At 44.3% G+C, this 21,565-nt stretch overlaps 1 protein-coding gene across 1 annotated transcript in view; it reads left to right on the top strand.

Moving 5' to 3' along the window:
• The first annotated feature begins 4,987 nt into the window (after positions 1–4,987).
• nav2a (neuron navigator 2a) overlaps positions 4,988–21,565 on the top strand; it is a 592,633-nt gene continuing 576,055 nt past the window's right edge. The window contains exon 1 of the mRNA XM_078415513.1: positions 4,988–5,210. Coding sequence (XP_078271639.1) covers positions 5,139–5,210 — 72 coding nt within the window. The 5' untranslated portion in view covers positions 4,988–5,138. The remainder of the gene's footprint in view (positions 5,211–21,565) is intronic.

Genomic DNA, 21,565 nt, shown 5'->3' with positions numbered 1-21,565 from the left:
GAGAAGGTAGTTGAGGCAGGTACTATCACGATATTTTAGAAACATTTAGACAGGTACATGGATAGGATAGGTGTGGAGGGATATAAGTCAAGCAGATGGGACTAGTGTCGATGGGGCATGTGGGTGGGTCTGGGCAAATGGGGCTAAAGGGTCCGTTGCCAGGCTGTATTACTCTATGACTCTATGAAGAAAGAATATTTATAGGTTTTGGCTGGTGCTTGTTTATCATTATTAATGTTCCTATTAACTGCAGCCAACAACTCTTGTATAATCTCTCCCTGCTCCTAGTTGTTAAGGATTGTTTATTATAGGGTGAAAAAGCTTCATAAATTGAGGGCATATACGCTGAAGAATCAATTGTGATCTAGTGAAAATTAGTGAAAGGCCACATATCAAGGATTACTTGTAATATTTGTTGCAAGAGTATATTGTGTCGGTGTTATTTAGCTTTAAAAAGTACACAAAATATATATTTTTTAATTGCAAGGAAATTGAATACATTTATATCCCATTTAAACTGCATAAAATGAATGAGGGGTTCCAGTATTTAGAAGAAATCCCTTTACCATGGGCTGTATCACATCACTCAGCATTAGGGAAATAATGCCATGCTTTCTAACATCCGTTTGTTATCTTGAATGAATTAGAAGTAACACATAGTTCATGGGAAGAACAAGCTATGAAAGGCTGCAGATTTTTTTTAAAAAAAGAATTAAATTGGTTGGATGATTCAACCAAATACGTTAGTTAAATTATTTACATTTATTCTTTAGAATTTAGTCTGAAGAAGGGTCTCGACCCAAAACGTCACCCATTCTCTCCAGAGATGCTGCCGGTACCGCTGAGTTACTCCAGCATTTTGTGTCTACCTTGCACTTGTTCTTTATTCTGCAGAACTGTGATTACTGTAAAGGAAAAAAAATCAGATTTACAGTTGAAAGTCTACATGATATAAATTATGTTTCATACTGCAAGATTTCAGGTTAAATTACAAAACAAAAATCCTAAAATATATTATTTTCTGTTCTTGCACCTCAAACCAAATGAAAAAAAAAAATGTTTTATCCGTTTTTTCCATAAGCTAGGATACTGTCTGATTTACCTTTACCCCATTGTGGACATTGGACTTTATGTCTGGGACTAATGCTACAATGCTGAGAGCTATATTCTGCATTCTGGATCTATTGGGCTTGAGTTTGGCGGTAGTATTTATGTATGGTGTTATCTTATTTGTTTGGATAGCATGCTGCACAAAGATTTTTAATGTACCGCAGTACACGTGACAATAATAAATCTAACTAAACCTAAACTATTTGTTTTATCCATTCACAAGCATCTTGACTCATCTTAACTGCTTGAAATTCACTGTACCTCGGTACACATGACAATAAACTAAACTAAACTAAAGTACGACTAAACTAAACAGTGGGTTACTCCACCATCTCAGAGGGAAGTTAAGAATCATCATTGTTAATGTAGGTCTGGGGTCAAGTAAGAATGACAAGTTTCTTTGCTCAAATGATATTAATGTATCAGATGGATTTTTACAACAATCCAGCAATTTCATAATCACTTTTTTTTAGATTATTGTTTCAGATTTACGTAATTAATGGTTCTAAATGTTTCAGCTGCTGTAGGGAAATCTGGTGGAATCACCCATTCATTTTCTCCAAAAATGCTGCCTGTCCCGCTGCATTACTCCAACATTTTATGTCTATCTATAGTGGAATCTGGCCTCCTGTTTCTTGGTTTCTAAGGAAATTGGTCCAAGAATAAAACCATGCTACTGCTTTTAGCACAAGAACTGCATACCCATTGGCTGGAGCAGCATTGTGTGGTGTGACAACTGAAAATTGAACAGATTCCATTGATAAATAAAACAAAGGATTTCAAGAGTCATTATCTGATTTCTTGAATGATTTGACTGCATGATTGCAACGGTCTAATTAGCATTTATCACAATGGTAACACTCTCATTTCAGTCAGGAAATCATAGTTCCACATCTTGATTGACGCTTTGGAACTGAGAGCACTGCATTGCCATTAAATGGAGTATGGTATTACTCCCAGGTGAATTTAGAAGATCCAATTTAATCTATGCCAGGAAGGGAAATGGAAAACAAATTCCCTCATTCCCTTCAATATCTCTGTTTTTATCTCATCCTCAACGACTCTCTTCAGAACGGATTTTGTCATCACTTCTTACTGTTCATGTGACCTTGCTGAATGGAAATTATTCCAATACATGGAAATATACTTCACTGATTTTCATTGCCACTAGATCATGGAAGTCGTTACACAAATTGAAGTTCAGGGAGAGTACGAGCATTAATGTTACGTGGCGACAGAATCTTCAGAGGTTGTGTACATTTCATTTTGTCTCAACCCCATAAAAATGATGGCAAGCATTATGATTGTCACTTTTTAACATAGAATAGAGACTGGTACAGAACTGGTGCAAGCCCTTCAGACCACAATGTTCAGGCTAAACAGGATGCCAAGTTAAAGTAATCTCTGCCTGCATGTGATTGTTATCCCTCCATTCCCTGCATATCCATGTGCCTATCTATAAACCTCTTAAATCCCACTATTGTGTCTGCCAAGATCACCACCCTGGCAGTGCGTTCTAGACACCCACAACTCGGAGTAGAAAAACGTGCCTTGCATGGATCGGTTGGGTCAAAGGGCCTTTTTCTTTGCTGTATAACTTACAAATATATGCATATCTCCTTTAAACTTTGCCCCTCTCATCTCTTAAGGCCATGCTCTCCCGTTTTTGACATTTCCACTCTGGGGGAAAAAAGGTTCTGACTATCTACCTTAGCTTTGCCTCTCATCATTCTATCAGGTCTCCAGACTCTGATGCTCCAATGAAAACAATCCAAGTTTGTTCAACCTCTCCTTATAAGTAGTACCCTCTAAACCAGGCAGCCTTCTGGTAAACCTCCACTGCACCCTTTCCAAAGTCTCCAGATCATTCCTATAATGGGGCGACCAAAAGTGCATGCAATACTCCAAATGTGGCCAAACCAAAGTCCTATAAAGCTGCAACATGACTTCCTGACTCGTGGGAAACTATTTTGCTTGTAAGACACACAAACATAAGAATTGCTTACGTTTGCTAAGATTCATCTGGCTCATCTTTTCCCATTGCATTTTTCAGAAATGGAACATTTCCAATATTTTATCACTTAATTCATCAATTAATCATTATTTCCAAATTTAGCTGGAATGCTTTTAGTGTGTTCTAATTGACAATTCACACTGGAGTAATAAAGTTTTACATTAATTATTAAATAGACTTTCCCTTGCACCTTTTGTGACCTCAGGATATCCCATAGCACTTTACAGACAATTAAGTACATTTTAAAGTGTACTCACTGTTGTAATGGAGGAAGCAAAGCATCCAGTTCATGCAGTGTCCTTGTCAATAGCCACCCAGCAATGACTAAATAATCTAACAGACACTGATTGAGGGATATAATATTGGCCAGAGCTAAAGACCTTTTGATTGATTGAAAGATACAACTTGGAAAAAGACTCTTCAGCTGACCGAGTCCATGCCGACCATCGATCACCCGTTGACACTTGTTCTATGTCATCTCACCCTGCAATGCCCTGCAATACTTTGCGAATGTCTTGCAATGCCCTGCAATACTTTGCAAATGTCTTGCAATGCCCTGCAATACTTTGCAAATGTCTTGCAATGCCCTGCAATACTTTGCAAATGTCTTGCAATGCCCTGCAATACTTTGCAATGCCCTGCAATACTTTGCAAATGCCCTGCAATGCCCTGCAATACTTTGCAAATGTCTTGCAATGCCCTGCAATACTTTGCAAATGTCTTGCAATCCCCTGCAATGCCTTCACTTTCGTTTTCCATCGTGCAACCCCCCCCCCCCTCACCTTTTGATCGCGAGCAGCAGCAGCAACAGCGAGGGGCCACGTGCACGCCGTCCGCGGTTGCCACGGAAACGGATCACTTTGAAACGTTGTGCTGGCGAGGAAGAGGCGCGAAGCGGCGGCGTCACGTTGGCCCTGAACAGTCCGCGTTGCCTCCCCTCCCCTCCCCTCCCCTCCCCTCTCCTCCCTGCACCGCCTGGGATAGGAACATGTCTTTGCACAGCGCTCTTCTTGCGGGGTAGGTAACTCAAATGCTCTCGCCTTTGAAATTAACTAGCAAAAACAAACAACCACCCTTAATAAATAAATATGCATGTTAAAATATAGATACAATCGCCAGCGGGGGCGGGGGGGAACCCGGCTCTTTGGATGCAATGCAAAAATATTGTATCTTGTGTCTGCTGAAGGTGCAATCAATCCTGGTGACAGAATGACTTTTTTTTTAAAAAGAGTCTCTTGATTTCTGCAGGGTTTGCAAAGGCATCATTCATCCTTCACTGCTGATTTGGCGTTTTCATAACCGAGAGGAATACGGAATTATTTTCCTTTTTTTGAAAACCAAAACATCTGTTCCTTTTAGATACTTTCTGAATGCATAAATAAAGGAGAACGCGTCGCACCGCAGATTTTTTTGGTGCTTTTTTTTCTTGCTCGTGGTAAACTTACAGCGCTCTATACTGGCTGACCAAAGAAAAAAAAGAAAATCTCTGCAAGTGCTTTTCCTATAGGAAAGTGGAGAAGAAGAGATTGATCATCGCATATCATAATAGGCCTGGGAAGTGATGCCGATCACATCAACGCGGCGGACAACATTCACAGCTTCAATCGGCAGATCACTTGCACGTTTCTGGATAAAACGGAGAGGATGCAGAAGCAGTAATGTGGCAGGACGCGTTCGCGCTGAATTCGACATGGAAATGTGGCTGCAATGTATGCACAAGACATTCTAGATTGAAACTGAAATAGTTATTTTGTAAGGAGTGCAGGACATTTTGGGGGGAGGGGGGTGAAGGGGGGAGAAAATGACTTCAAGCCTGGGGAAAGTTTGATTTGTCCAACAAACGTCGCCTGTGATGGATGGTACCAGATCAAGATACAAGGGTGCTTTGCCGAATTGAGTGGATCTATTTCGCCCCACCACGGCTTATTTTGGGTGGGTTTTGGTTTTTTTCTCTCGAGAGGTGTATATGAGCTGTCGACTCGGAGCTGATTAGAGGGGAGTTCTGATATTGGAAATGGAAACTGGTTCAGAGTCGGCCCGACACCAGAGAAAGCTTGTAACGCACGGACTGGAAGACCAGAAAAGGGTAAGTGATCAGAGGGAGAGAAACAATGTAGCGTTTTCAGTGCAATGTTTCAAATGCGGTCCACAGTGAAAGTTGCATACATTGTCGCTGTTTCAAATGCGTCCTAGTGAAAGTTGCATACATTGTTGCTATTTCAAATGGGTCCACAGTGAAAGTTGCATACATTGTTGCAGTTAAGCGAAACAAACTAGTATTGTGTATCAATAGTGTAAAGTATTGTGTATCAATATCACATGCAAATTGATACATCATTGCCTCGCGTTCCGTGTCGTGGAATGTTATTGTGTCTCGTTGACAACATTGTGTTGCCAGCTTCATCGCAATGAAGTCTCGTTTGTTTTTAATTTTAAGGCGCTTGTGCATAGGCTGTGCATATTGGCCAGCAGATGAAACGCAATTTAGCGATTCTGGGAGCCATTAAATGTCATATCGGTCATAAAATTAATATGTAATTAGGGGGCCACAGTGCTGTGTTGATGGTGCTGTGTTGATGGGGCTGTACGTTGGCCATCTGCTATTCGCACTGACAGAACAGTGTGCATTTGGAATCTGTGACTCCGTGTAATATAACCCAAGTCAGGCTGAAGTGGCAGCTGTGACATCAATTGGTCACGGTTTGGTGATGTCCATTTTAACTTTACCCCAATCGTCACGGCGATTATTTAATTTCATAATGTTATATGGAGCATTATACTGAATGGCTGCTCGGAGTCGGGGTTTATTCTTTCCTCATATTCATGGAGAGTCACCAGTGTGCTTTTTCCTTTTCACTCACTCTAAATCTGTTCCAACAAAAATGGTGTGCAGTGTGATTACATGGTTTGGGAATTGTACTTTCTGCGAGTGTTATATTGTGCAAAAGCTAAATATCTTGTGAAGGCTGTTCTCATGTAGTGAGAACATCTGGCAGTGTCTTCTGCCGATGTCTTGAGTAAATGCCATGTTATATATTAACTTAGTTTGTGTCTTTTTAAACCACGAATTTAATATGGAGAGATTGTTGTTAAAATGACATCATATCGATGTACCTCTCACCCAAACTGGCACTTCGTGTTTTTTTTTAAGCAAATAGATACACCTTAGCTCAATCCAAAATGGAAAGATTTCACATGTGGTTATAATATAGATGTAGAAACAAGGAACTGCAAATGCTGGTTTACAAAAAAAAGCCACAAAGTGCTGGAGTAACAGTGGGTAATGTAATCAGTAACAGCATAATGTAATCGCATCGGAAGGAACTGCATATGCTGGTTTATACTGAAGATAGACATTGTGCTGGCATAACTCAGCGGGTCAGGCAGCATCTCTGGAGAAAAAAGACCCTTGTTTGGGCAGCATTCCTGGAGAACATGTATTTGTGATGTTACGGTTCAGGTCAGTCTGAAGAAAGGTCCCGACCTGAAACATCACCTATTCATGTTCTCTGACCTGCAGAGTTACTCCAGTACTTTATGTCATTTTTCAATATAATACAGATGCTTGTTTTTAAAGTCAGACTTCATTAAATGTTTATCATCCTTCTGTGATGAGTCATAGTCGTACAGCATAGAAACAATAGACAATAGGTGCAGGAGGAGGCCATTCGGCCCTTCGAGCCAGCACCGCCATTCAATGTGATCATGGCTGATCATTCTCAATCAGTACCCCGTTCCTGCCTTCTCCCCATACCCCCTGACTCCGCTATCCTTAAGAGCTCTATCCAGCTCTCTCTTGAATGCATTCAGAGAATTGGCCTCCACTGCCCTCTGAGGCAGAGAATTCCACAGATTCACAACTCTCTGACTGAAAAAGCCCCTCCTCATCTCAGTTCTAAATGGCCTACCCCTTATTCTTAAACTGTGGCCTCTCGTTCTGGACTCCCCCAACATTGGGAACATGTTTCCTGCCTCTAACGTGTCCAACCCCTTAATAATCTTATACGTTTCGATAAGATCTCCTCTCATCCTTCTACAGGTCCGTTGGCCCCAATGTGCCTATGCCGACCAACATGCCCCCACCTGTGTGCTTTTGGCCCATATCCCTCTAAACCTGTCCTATCCATGTACTTGTCTAACTATTTTTTAAATGTTGCGAGAGTACTTGGCTCAACTGCCTCCTCTGTCCGGCAGCTCGTTCCATACACCCACCAACTTTTGTGTAAATTATTTCTGTGGTTAAAGCAGAGTGAACATCCAGACTGTGGTTGAAACAGGGCAAAATGTACAGGATTGTACCACTGACTTGAATGGAAGTAACAGGATTGGTGCCCTAGGCAGTAGGATTACATAAGCAACTTCAATTCTTCTCTCAACTGAATGATTTGGTGCAGGCAGTTTAATACTGACATTTCTGATATTCAGTATCGTGAAGGTGGATTGTGAGAGTGACCTGAGGAATTGTGAAGTATGTGCTTGGTGAGATAATCAAATAAGGTTTCTGAGAGCACAAATCAAGCATTATGCTCCATTATTTTTAGATTTTAGATTTAGAGATACAGCGCAGAAACAGGCCCTTCGGCCCACCGGGTCCGCGCCGCCCAGCGATCCCCGCACATTAACACTATCCTACAATCACTAGGGACAATTTGCAGTGGAGCAGACAAAATGTGTAGGAAGGAACTGCAGATGCTAGTTTACATCGAAGTTAGACACAAAATACTGCAATAACACAGGGGTCAGTCAGCCTCTCTGGAGGAAAGGAATAGGGGTAGGCCATTTAGGGCGGAGATGAGGAAAAACTTTTTCAGTCAGAGAGTTGTGAATCTGTGGAATTCTCTGCCTCAGAAGGCAGTGGGGGCCAATTCTCTGAATGCATTCAAGAGAGAGCTAGATAGAGCTCTTAAGGATAGCGGAGTCAGGGGGTATGGGGAGAAGGCAGGAACGGGGTACTGATTGAGAATGATCAGCCATGATCACATTGAATGGTGGTGCTGGCTCGAAGGGCCGAATGGCCTACTCCTGCACCTATTGTCTATTGTCTATAATAGTCGCGAGCAGGTAGTTGAGGCAGGTATAATATCAGGGCTTAAAAGAAGCTTGTATATTGAATGAATGAATGAAAAGCCACTTGGGTACATGGATAGGAAAGATTCAGAGGGATGTGGGCTAAACGTGGGCAAATGAGACTAGCTTAGATTAGGCAACTTGGTTGGCATGGCTGAGTTGGGCCAAAGGTCTTGTATCCATGCTGTATGACTATTATTCCGTTAGATTGATGGCACGCTTCATAGAACACTTGAGAATAGCACTGTGGCAGATCTCAGGTTGGTTCTAAGGTATTTGTTACCTGTGAGGCTTGTATGCTGACCATGTATCTCTTGAGAAGATGGAGGATAAATTCAGGGACTGTTATTGATTCCCACTAATTGCTTAAGAATGGTACAGTTGGAAACAAATAACACTGGTAATTTGTAAAGCTGAGAAAACCGTCAAACATTGGATTGTGGATCTCAGAGTCCCACAGTGTGGAAACAGGCCCTTCGGCCTAACTTGCCCATACTGGCTAACATGTCCCATCTACACCAGTTCCACCTGCATGCGTTTGGCCCATATCCCTCCAAACCTGTCGAATCCATATGTACCTGTCTAAATGGTTCTTAAATGTTGCGATAATACCTGCCTCAACTACCTCCTCCAGCAGCTCGTTCCATACACCTGCCACCCTTTGTGTGAAAAAGTTACCCCTCACTCTCCTCCCTCGCCTTAAACCTATGTCCTCTGGTTCACGATTCCCCTACTCTGGGCAAGAGAATCTGTGCGTCTACCCGATCTATTCCTCTCATGATTTTGCGCACCTCTATAAGATCACCCCTCATCCTCCGGTGCTCCAAGGAAGTGTCCCAGCCTGCTCAACCTCTCCCTGTAGCTCAGGCCCTCGAGTTCTGGCACCATCCTTGTAAATCTGTGAAAATCCATTAAAGAAAGGATGCCTTTTTTTGGTTTTTGAGCCAAGTGTGAAAGGACTGCTGGGATAATGGACAGGGAGACCTCTTGAGCAAAGGCTGTGAATTTAAATCCCATTTCTAATAATCTGCCCTACTGGATAGTGTTGCATGACAGGTCTAATGTTGTGCTTTCATCTGGTGGGACCAGTCACCTTTTATTAACTTAATTGGCTGGACAGTATTGACAGTAAGACTGAAAGCTTCTTTCTGTTGAATAGAAGGGTGGAGCAGCAATGAAGAAATGTTTTGTCAACATGCAAAGATTAAGTACATTGCAAAATCCATTCCCACCTCCATTTCTAGTACTAAAAAGGAACTGCAGGTGCTGGTTTATACCAAAGATAGATACAGTGCTGGAGTAACTCAGCAGGTGAGGCAACATTTCTGGGAAAAAATGGATAGGTGATGTTTTGGGACGGAAACCGACTTCCGACTGAAAGATAGAGACGGCCAGAACAAAACAGGGCTAGCGACAGATGACCTGAGGAAGGGTGGAGTCCATAATGATCCGTTGTTGGCTGGGGAAGATACGCTGATGACAGGGTACAAGGATGCGTATTTTTCTTCTGAATCTGAAATGACTCTTCAGACTAAAGTGTCTGAAAACAAGGTTCCTGACTTGAAACATCAGCTATCCATGTTCTCCAGAGATGCTGCCTGACCCACTGAGTTATTCCAGCATTCCGTGACTACCACTAAATTCTACGTTTCTCTTTGGTTGTGTTGGAACTGCTGTGATAGTTTCTCTCTTTCATTGCTGCCTGATAGCCTATTATAGACAGCATGGTATTAACCATGATTTCCTAACTGTTGTCATTAATTAAATCCCTGGCATTAATTTAAACTCTTTATTCTGGTTTTGCCAGATTATTTAGAATCTGTAAATGATTAAGTTTTACATCTTCGTCCAACAGCGTTGGATAACAGTGACAGGGGATAGCAGAGTGGCGCAGCTAATAGAACTGCAACCCAGGATCGACACGACCTGTGCTGCTCCCTGTGTGGTGTTTACATGTTCTCCCTGAAACCATGTGGGTTTCAGCCTGGTGCTCTGGTTTCCTCCTGCACTCTTTCTCACCCACTCCATACACACTAGGAGGCAATTTACAGAAGGCTAATAAACCTGCATGACTTTGGGATAGACACAAAAAGCTGGAGTAACAGCGGGAGGAAACCCTCACCATCATAGGAAGAATGTGCAAACTGCATGGAAAGCACCCGAGGTCAGGATCGAACCCGGGATTCTGGCGCTGTGAGGCGGCAGCTTTACCAGCTGCGCTACTGTGCAGCCCTCGTTTGGATGTAAATACTGTCTATTTCACAAAGTAAAGGGACTCAATGTAACCATTTATGCTATTGGTGCTTTCAGCTCCATGGATTTGCCAGTGAATGTGGATGTAGTGCATCTAGACTTTCAGAAAGCCTTTGGTAAGGTCCCGCACGGGAGATTGGTGACTAAAATTAGAGCACATGGTATTGGGGGTAGGGTGTTGACATGGATAGAAAATTGGTTGGCAGACAGGAAGCAAAGAGTAGGAGTAAACGGGTCCTTTTCAGAATGGCAGTGGCGAGTGGAGTGCCGCAAGGCTTGGTGTTGGGGCCGCAACTGTTTACCATATATATTAATGATTTGGAAGAGGGAATTAGAAGCAACACTAGCAGGTTTGCGGATGACACAAAGCTGGGTGGCAGTGTAAACTGTGAAGAGGATGTTAGGAGGTTGCAGGGTGACCTGGACAGGTTGAGTGAGTGGGCAGATGTGTGGCAGATGCAGTATAATATAGATAAATGTGAAGTTATCCACTTTGGCGGCAGAAACAAGGAGGCAGATTATTATCTCAATGGAGTTAGGTTAGGTAAGGGGGAGGTGCAGTGAGACCTGGGTGTCCTTGTACACCAGTCACTGAAAGTTGGCGTGCAGGTACAGCAGGCAGTGAAGAAAGCTAATGGAATGTTGGCCTTCATAACAAAAGGATTTCAGTATAGGAGTAAAGAGGTTCTTCTGCAGTTGTACAGGGCCCTGGTAAGACCACATCTGTAGTATTGTGTACAGTTTTGGTCTCCTAATTTGAGGAAGGACATCCTTGTAATTGAGGCAGTGCAGCGTAGGTTCACGAGATTGATCCCTGGGATGGCGGGACTGACATATGAGGAAAGATTGAAAAGATCAGGCTTATATTCACTGGAGTTTAGAAGGATGAGAGGGGATCTTATAGAAACATATAAAATTATAAAAGGACTGGACAAGCTAATGTTCCCAATGTTGGGCGAGTCCAGAACCAGGGGCCACAGTCTTAGAATAAAGGGGAGGCCATTTAAAACTGAGGTGAGAAAAAACGTTTTCACCCAGAGAGTTGTGAATTTGTGGAATTCTCTGCCACAGAGGGTAGTGGAAGCCAAGGGGCTAGTGGAATCAAGGGATATGGGGAGAAGGCAGGCACGGGGTATTGATTGGGGACGATCAGCCATGATCACAATGAATGGCGGAGCTGGCTCGAAGGGCCGAATGGCCTCCTCCTGCACCTATTTTCTATGTTTCTAATTTCAAATTAAGTTTAGTCACAGGTTAAAAGTGAGAGGGGCAAAATTTAAAGGAGATGTGTGGGGCATGTTTTTTTCCCCCAGAGTGGTGGGTGACTGGAATGCGTTGACAGGGGTGGTGGTGGAGGCAGATATGATAGTGGCACTTAAGAGTCTTTTGAATGGGCCCATGGATATGCTGGGAATGGAGGGATATGGATCACATGCAGGCAGAGGAGATTGCCATCATGTTCAGCACGGACATTGTTGGTTGATGGGCCTGTTCCAGTGCTGTACTGTGTTCTATGCTCTAACTCGTTTAAAAATTGTGTTGCTTAAATCATTTACATTAAACGTGTATCTTGGATGGAATGCAGATTAATTTGATGTATGCAGTGTCATCTGTTCATGTGTGTTAATATAGTTAAAAACCAATTAAGCATACTCTGAGATTTCTAACCCAATGATATCCATCATCTGTTATGAACAAATGTGCAAACTCTGCAGTGTTTGGAAGTGATTGCAGAAGATTTTTCTTTAAGGCACCGACTTTAAAAAAAAAAAATGTAGGTATGTTTGCTGGAAAGTGATATTGGATTTTTTTTTTTTTACTTTGCGAAGAGGATTTATTATAAGGTTCTTTAAAACCTAAGGATGTGCCAAATGTTTTAAGGTGTAGTGTGTGTGGATGCCAACATGAATAAGTGCAGATTCCACAAACTGCTCTGTGATAACTACCAGATAAGGATACCAGAAGATACCGATTGAAAGATAAACGTGAAATCACTTGGCCTTCTATGAAAGAATGCTACAGGATCTTTGACGTCTACTTGAGATGGAAAGCCAACTGACTTGTGTGTAAAAAAGGGAAAAAGAAAAAAGGAACTGCGGTTGCTCCTTTATGGGGTAGAAAAGACACACAATGCTGGAGTAACTCGGCAGATCAGGTAGCATCTTGTGCACCAGGGCGGCACAGTGGCGCAGCGGTAGAGTGCTGCCATACAGCACCAGAGACTCATGATTCGATCCTGACTGCAGGTGCTGTCTATACGGAGTTTGCACGTTCTCCCTATGACCGCGTGGGTCTCGTACGGGTGCTCCCGTTTCCTCCCACATCCCAAAGACATTCGGGTGTGTGGGTAAATTGGCTTCTGTAAATTGCCCCAAATGTATGGGAAAGAACTAGTTGACGGGGCCGATCGCTGTTTCGCGCGTTTCCACACTGTATTTCTAAAACAAACCTAATTCTAAAACTAAAGCATCCCTGGAGAACAGGGTCAGGGTCAGTCGGAAGAAGGGTCCAGGCACGAAACGTCACCCATTCTTGTTCTCCCGCGTTGCTGGCCTGTTATGTTGCTCCAGCCCTTTGTGTCTTTTTTGACACGTGGATGATGGCACCTTCAACACTGTCAAGAGTCGAGTGTGTTTTATTGTCATGTGTTCCAGACAGTTTAGTTTAGTCCAGAGATACAGCATGGAAACAGACCCTTCGGCCCACCGAGTCCGCACCTACCAGCGATCCCTGCACATTAACATTTATACCAAGCCAATTACCTACAACCCTTTACACCCTTGGAGTGTGAGAGGAAACCAAAGTTTTGGGGAAAAACCCTACGCAGGTCACGGGGAGAACGTACAAACTCCGTAGAGTCAAGCACCAGTCGCCAGGATTGAACCCGGGTCTCTGGCACTGTAAGCGCTGTAAGGCAGCAACTCTACCGCTGCGCCACCGTGCTGCTCTGTTCATCACTTGCTCCCGACCTTTCTAGTATCTGTGCGTAAGAATTTTGGAGCATGACTTGAATCCATAACATTGATGTGGAGCCGGGTGGGCTGTCACTGAGCCATGGATAACACATCAACAGGTGATAAAATTCTTCCATAAATGAGCAAGCTTCAGTTCAGGGAGAGAAATTGTTGTGGTTAGACATGCAAATAACCACGTGGCAAAATTGAGGCGTCTTGATTCATTATAAATAGCTGAGCTGAAAGAACTATGCGGCAGGCACATCAAAATCAAATAAAGAGTGTGTTTCTGGCATTTGTTTGGTTGTTCCATGACACAAAAGTTATTGTGCACTTATCTGAAAACACTGTGCAACTAAGAAGTTTTTGATGTTGAAACAAAGAACTGCAGATGTTGGTTGATACACAAGAAGACACTAAAATGCTGGAGTAACTCAGCAGACAGGCGGCATCTCTGGAGAACATGGGTAGGTGACATTTTGGGTTGAGACTCTTCTTCAGAAGAAGGGTCCCGACCTGAAACGTACCTATCCCTGCTCTCCAGAGATGCTGCCTGACCCGTGAGTTAGTTACTCCAGCATTTTGTGTCCTTTCGTCTAAAAGGTTTGATGGCTCGACTTGCCTTATGTGTGAATTTAACATTTGATAAATGCTCGGGTTTCGATAAATGCTCTCTGAAATGTTCAATCTATGAAGTCCAGCATTGTTACATAGTCTATGGATAAATATATCAGTTAGCCAGTGGCCAAAAGAACTTTCCATTAACTAAAAAGCGAGAGGATATCTTATCGAAACGTATAAGATTATTAAGGGGTTGGACACGTTAGAGGCAGGAAACATGTTCCCAATGTTGGGGGAGTCCAGAACAAGGGGCCACAGTTTAAGAATAAGGGGTAGGCCATTTAGAACTGAGATGAGGAAAAACTTTTTCAGTCAGAGAGTTGTGAATCTGTGGAATTCTCTGCCTCAGAAGGCAGTGGAGGCCAATACTCTGAATGCATTCAAGAGAGAGCTAGATAGAGCTCTTAAGGATAGCGGAGTCAGGGGGTATGGGGAGAAGGCAGGAACGGGGTACTGATTGGGAATGATCAGCCATGATCACATTGAATGGCGGTGCTGGCTAGAAGGGCCGAATGGTCTCCTCCTGCACCTATTGTCTATTGACACAAAGTGCTGGAGTACCTCAGCAGGTCAGGTAGCACCTCTATAGAATGGGTGACTTTTTGGGCCGGGACACTTCTTCGGACTGAATATTTCTGACTACTCCAAACTAGTACTCAAAACCAACTGTATGGATTTATTGGAAAAGTCAAAGTGTTGGAGGAACTCGGTGCTTCAGGCAGCATCTTTGAAGGGAATAGATGGACAACATTTCCTCTGAAGATGGGTCTCCTCTGTCCATTCCCTCCACAGACGCTGCCTGACACATTAAGATCCTCCAACACTTTTTTGTTTTGCTCACGATTCCAGCATCTGCTGTCTCTTATGTCCATGTGGATTTATTGGTGTTTATAGTTTTCAAAGAGGGATTTTAATGACCTATGTGATGAGAAGAGTATGAATCATTATTTAATTTCAAATATACAACCGTTTCAAACCTAACATTTTATGAAGTATGTTTTTACAAAGTTCAAACTGCATATTTGTTGTATATCAGCACGACTTTGGAATGAATTATTGAAATAGTTGTTTATAGATGTAAGAAGAAAGAATTTCAAATTCCTTGCTGGAAGGATTTGGTTATTTATGTGTGTGTATATATGTGTGTATGTATGTGTATATTTCTTGTGTATGTATACATGTGCACGTATATGTATGTGTATGCATGTGTACATATATGTATGCATATATATATACGTGTGTGCATATATACATGTGTGTATATATATGTATACATTATAGATCATATATTTTATGTGTGTGTATTTAAATATATATATATCCATCTTATATTTCTAAAACTCATCTTATATATGTATGTATATATATATATATGTGTGTGTGTATGTATGTATATATGTATACACATATATGATCACATATATGTTTGTCTGAAAATGTGGACTTGCAGCCAAAGCAGTAAACCATAGCGCCACAATTTGTGCGCCACCTTAATCACCACTATCCTGCCGACTGTTCAAAACAAATTTTATTCAAATTGGTCGTATATTATTTAGGTTACAGAGATTTTAAAGTTCAAAACTCATTTCTAAACACATTTTTCAAAATGCTGTGCTTATGACGTCACCATAGCGCACGCACGGCCTCTCTCTTCACTCGCACAAACAAGATGGATGCCGTTAGCGGCGCTGTCCGCCCGCAATCAGGGGCTCCCCTCTCCACTCTCACCTCACTTCTCTCCCCGACTCGCCGCCGTCGGCCTCGAGTAGTCCCACCTCCGCTGCCCGCCTCTCGAGTAGTCCGGCGCTCCCTCTTCCTCCCTGCACGCTCGATAAGTGGCTTTCGCCGCCAACGGCTCCACGGAGGGGAGTAGACGTGGGGGGCGAGTGGGTGGAGGGAACGGTGAGGTAGGAGGGGTTGAGGGTGGGGGGAGGAGAGACTGGGGGAGGCGGGTGGTGGGGGAGGAGAGAGGTGGGGTGTAGGAGAGTGAGAGTGGGGCTGGGGGAGGAGAGAATGGGGGGTGGGGTGAAGAGAGAGTGGGGGGAAGAGAGAGTGGGGGAAAGGGGGGCAGTGGGGAAAGGGGGGAATGGGGGAGAGTGGGGCTGGGGAGGAGAGGGTGGGGGGGAGGGATTGGGGGAGAGAGAGTGGGGGTGGTAGGGGGGAAGGATGAGAGAGGGGTGGGAGGGGGTGGTGGTGGGGGGGAAGGAGGAGAGAGTGGGGTGGGAGGGAGAGGGACTGGAGGGGACGGAGGAGGGGGGTGGTGGTGGAAGCGTGGGTGGGGGGGAAGGGGGGAGAGTGGGGGGGGAAGGGGGAGAGTGGGGGGAAGGGAGTGGGGGTGGGAGGGAAAGGGGGGAGGGTGGGTGGCGGGGAAGGGGGACAGTTAGAGTGGGGGTGGGGGGAGGAGAGAGGGGGTGTGGGGGGAAGGGGTGGTGGTGGTGGAAAGAGAGAGTACGGGCGGGGAAGAGGGGAGAGTGGGGGACTAGAGTGAGTGGGGGAGGGAAAGGGGGAGGGGTGGTGGTGGGGGGATGAGGACAGTGAGAGTGGGGGTGGGGGAGGAGAGAGTGGGGGAAGTGTGGGGCTGGGGAGGACGGCAGAGTGGGGTGGGGAGGAGGGGAAAGTGGGGGTGGGGAGGAGGGAATAGTGGGGTGGGGGCAGGGAGAGTGGGGGAGGGGAGAATAGGGGTGGGGATGGGGGAATGCGGGGTGGAGGCAGGACTGGTGGGGGCAGGGGAGGGGCAAGTGGGGGTGCGTAGGGGGGATGGAGTGGGTCAGTGGGGGGAGGAGGGGGGGATTGTGTGGGGGGTTGAGGGTGCTACACCAATACAGGAGAGACTTTGGGTCCCGGGCTCCTCAGTCACACCCTCTCCCCTTCCTTGTCCCCCCTCTACGAGGAATGGGCCCAACATGGTCTAGTATCTGTTTAAAATTGAAAAATGTGTACAATGAGACCAAAAACTAAACAGTTGTGGATAAGTAAAGCAATTTTGGGGCCTTTTGATTTAATAAAGGGGTTATCTATTTAAGCTTATTGCAGTGTTCTTAGTTCATAATTCTGTTGAATGTTCTGGCGATGGATATGATTGTGACTGGATTAGAGCCTCCTTATCTTCCAGTTACTTTGTAGTCGATAAACGTACAAGAAATTATGTGTGAGAAGTTTTGTTTCCCATCGGTAACTTGGGCTTCCCTGTAGATTAGATTCCAATTAAGATTGATTAAATATTTTGAATTGTCATCCTTTTATTTCCCTTTTTGAGACAACTTTCAAACGCAAACAAAACAATCTATAAAGGTTTATTTAAATTTAAAGATAAATTTATTTTTACCTTAGAAATTTTACAAAATTTACTTATGGGTAAATTCACCCATCCTTTTTCTCCAGAGATGCTACCTGACCCACTGAGTTATTCCAGCATTTGTGTCTTTCCTTGGTAAACCAGCATCTGTAGTTCCTTGTTTCCACAGAATAAATTCAAGAGTCAAGAGTGTTTTATTGTCATATGTCCCAGATAGAAAAATGACATTCGTACTGGCTGCAGCACACCAGAAAATGCTGATTCAATTGAAAATGCTGGGGTAGAAACTGATACTGTGCCTGAGAGGATGTGTCAAAGTGGTGCTGCACAACAGCCCCAGTGCAAACTGTGACATTTTTGGCTGTGATATTCTATCATGCATGATGCCCAAGTTGGATTGGGCAGTGGGACTTGGGGAAAGGTGGAGGACATTAAAGATGATTACCGCCATGCATATGTTGGAAACAACTGTGGGTGAAGAAGGTCAGAAGAAGTGTATCGGAAGGAACTGCAGAAGCTGGTTTGAAGAAGGGTTCCGACCCGAAACATCACCCAGAACAAGGGGCCAAAGTTTAAGAATCCAGAACAAGGGGCCACAGTTTAAGAATAAGGGGTAGGCCATTTAGAACTGAGATGAGGAAAAACTTTTTCAGTCAGAGTGGAATTCCCTGCCTCAGAAGGCAGTGGAGGCCAATTCTCTGAATGCATTCAAGAGAGAGCTAGATAGAGCTCTTAAGGATAGCGGAGTCAGGGGGTATGGGGAGAAGGCAGGAACGGGGTACTGATTGAGAATGATCAGCCATGATCACATTGAATGGCGGTGCTGGCTCGAAGGGCCGAATGGCCTCCTGCACCTATTGTCTATTGTCATTTCTTTTCTCCAGAGATGCTGCCTGTCCTACTGAGTAACTCCAGCATTTTGTGTCTTATCTTCGATGTCAGAAGAAGTCATTGCTTCAAAATAAAGGAGGTTATAGGAAGCAGCAATCTCTCGAGGAGTGTGATGGAGCCCAGATCGTTGGGGGAAAGAAGGGGAGGTGTAATTAAAAAGGACATGGATCACATTTTGAAAGATCAGGAAATTGTGGGCTGTGGGAAACTGGCGCAGAATAAAATGGAAATGTGTAGTTCAATGACATCCCATTTTCGCATCCAGTACCTACACGCATGGGGCAATTTACAGAGGCCAATTATCCCACAAACCCGCACTTCTTTGGAGGAAACGGGAGCACCCGGATGAAACCCACGAGGTCACTGGGAGAACATGCAGACAGCACCCGTAGTCAGGATTGAACCCGAGTCACTGGCACTGTAAGGCCGCGACTCTACCGCTGCGCCTCTGTGTCGCCCCTGCTAGAGTTTATGCTTTGCGACAAAGAGCAAAAGACCTATTGTTTTGTGTGGTCCCCTTGCATCTTAAATAATCTCCGAAGCCCCTGAAGAAAATTAAGTGAATGAAATGAATGTGTCCAAGGTGAACTTTTTCTCTCCAAGGTGAAGGCTCTCAGGCACCTGAATAAAACCACCTGATACTTCTTCAGTTTGAGTTTTACATCATCTTGTTTTTGTAAAGAAAATAAGGAAATTGCAGTTATAAATCATAGTATGTTTGTTTATCAATGCAAGCTTTCCCAGTGGCAGAATGCCAGAGATGGAACGAGAGAGACTGAGCGACAGAGACTGAGCGAGAGAGAGAGAGAGAGAACGAACGAGAGAGAGAATGAGAGAGAGAACGAGAGAAGGGAGAGAGAGAACGAGAGAGAGCGAGAGAGAGAACAAGAGAGCGAGAGAACGAGAGAGTGAAAAGAGAGAACGAGCGAGCGAGAGAGAGAGCAAGAACGAGAGAGAGAGAGAGAAGGAGAGAGAGAGAGAACGAGAGAGAGAACGAGAGAGAGAACGAGAGAGAGAATGAGAGAGAGAGAATGAGAGAGAGAGAATGAGAGAGAGAGAATGAGAGAGAGAGAACGAGAGAGAGGAAACGAGAGAGAGAGAGAACGAGAGAGAGAACGAGAGAGAGAGAGAACGCGAGAGAGAGAGAAAGAGAGAGAACGAGAGAGAGAGAGAGCGCGAGAGAGAGAAAGAGAGAGAGAGAACGAGAGAGAGAGAACGAGAGAGAGAGAACGAGAGAGAGAACGAGAGAGAGAGAGAACGAGAGAGAGAACGAGAGAGAGAACGAGAGAGAGAACGAGAGAGAGAACGAGAGAGAGAACGAGAGAGAGAACGAGAGAGAGAACGAGAGAGAGAATGAGAGAGAGAACGAGAGAGAGAGAGAGAGAGAACGAGAGAACGAGGGAGAGAGAGAGAAAGAGAACGAGAGAGAGAGAAAGAGAATGAGAGAGAGAACGAGAGAGAGAACGAGAGAGAGAACGAGAGAGAGAGAGAGAGAGAACACAATCCTTGCCCATGGTCCTGGGGCTGTTGCCTTGCGTGGTTGTTGGTGACAGGTGGTTGGCCCCGTTTTCCTGCTTTATTGGCCCTTGTGCTTATTTTCTTTCCACCCCACGCTTTTTTATAAACATTTGTGCCTGGGCCTGTTGCTTGTCATGGCCATCTGGAGAACTGTGTGCACAAGAGAATTGCCTGTCACATCTCCCCACACGCAACAGGTTTTTAGGCCTGGACATATCGATGCACAACTTCAAGCACAGATAACTTTTTTTAAAAATGCTTTTGGCAAATTGACATGCCCGGTTCATTATTTATTTTGAACATTAAACTGGAGATGGAAAACATTGGTCTTTGTACGCTGTTCAAATGCATCTTCCATTTAAAGCATCAATTCTGGGGCACCCTCAAGAGATAAAAGTGGAACCGGAGATGGAATGTGTGGGGTGCTGAGAGAACAAAGAGGGACCGGGTGGGGGGGGGAAGGGGAGAACGTAGAGGGGCCATCAGGACTATTATGAACACTGTTATACCCTCTACCGACTCGTGGTGGAAACTAAAGTAGTCAAAAATGGCATGAGTTTTTGCAGAAACAAAAGTATTCCAAAGTGGGACGGTAACTAATCTGCACACTCAACATGGTTATTCTTTTTAACACTTTGTGTGCTGCACAATTTGTTTCTGTTCCGTGCCCTGTACATGTGCTATCTGACCCTTCTGTATAGCTTAGTGTAGAGATACTGCGTGAAAACGGCCCCTGCCGCCCACCGAGTCCACACTGACCAACACTCACCTACCTGTACACTACTTCTATCCTACACACTGGGGACAATTTACAGAAGCCAATTAACCCTTACAAACCTGCACATCTTTGGAATGTGGGAAGAAACTGGAGCACCCGGAGAATATGAACATGCAAACTCCACTTAGACGGCACACGCAGTTAGGATCGAAGCTGGTTCTCTGGAACTGTAAGCTCTGCAGCTACTTTAGCGATGTATCGCCCAGATTCCAAAGATAAACACAAAAAGCTGGTGTAACTCAGCAGGTCAGGCAGCATCTCTGGAGAAAAGGAATAGGCGACATTTCGGGTTGAGACCCGGCGTCAGACCGAGACTCAAGAAGGGGGAAGCTGGAGAAATGGGAAGGTCCAAAACAAAGCAGACCGCTTCTCCACTGACCCGCCCATGCTACAGTTTATGCTTTGCTACGAAGAGCAAAAGATCTATGGTTTCACATGTTTTACTGCGGCCTCCTTGCATCTTAAATAATCTCTGAGGCCCCTGAAGATAATTAAGTGACTGAAATATTTTCTCATTGATTAGTCATGTACAAGATGAAGGTTGGTTCATGTTAAGCCCTTTGATTTGGATGTTTAGATAAGATGAATGCCACGTTGAAGGGACAGTGATCGCAGCAGCAGGGCACAGGAAATGGTTTCATGTTCGCACTATGGATTCTTACTCTCGATGACCCACTAGAGCTGTTTTGGGTTGCACGCGAGAACACTGCAATGTCACGTTCTCAAGGACAATGTCGGAAAGTGATACTTGAGGCGGATGGGCTAAATTGAAAATTAATGGCATTGCGTCTTCGTTGGCTTGGTGATTTGGAAAGCATTAGTGCGATGAATGAGAAGTTCATCTAAGGTTAGCAAGTAAGGCTTGCCGTAGAGAGAGCACGTTGTGAAATCTGGCGTTTTGTGAAAGTGCACCAAGCAAACGACACCTGAAATCTTAGAAGATGGTCGTTTTATTTCTGACCGTCTGTCACTTTTGCCACACGATATCGCGGAGAGGAAATAAAACGATGTTTTTGAACCGACAGAATCAATGACCTGTGGAAAACGTTTCATGATTTTGTTGT

This window comes from Rhinoraja longicauda, chromosome 18 (assembly GCF_053455715.1).
Source record: "Rhinoraja longicauda isolate Sanriku21f chromosome 18, sRhiLon1.1, whole genome shotgun sequence".
Lineage (NCBI taxonomy): Eukaryota > Metazoa > Chordata > Chondrichthyes > Rajiformes > Arhynchobatidae > Rhinoraja > Rhinoraja longicauda.
Note: the sequence above shows the minus strand (reverse complement) of the source record. Positions and strands in the feature narration are given on the sequence as shown.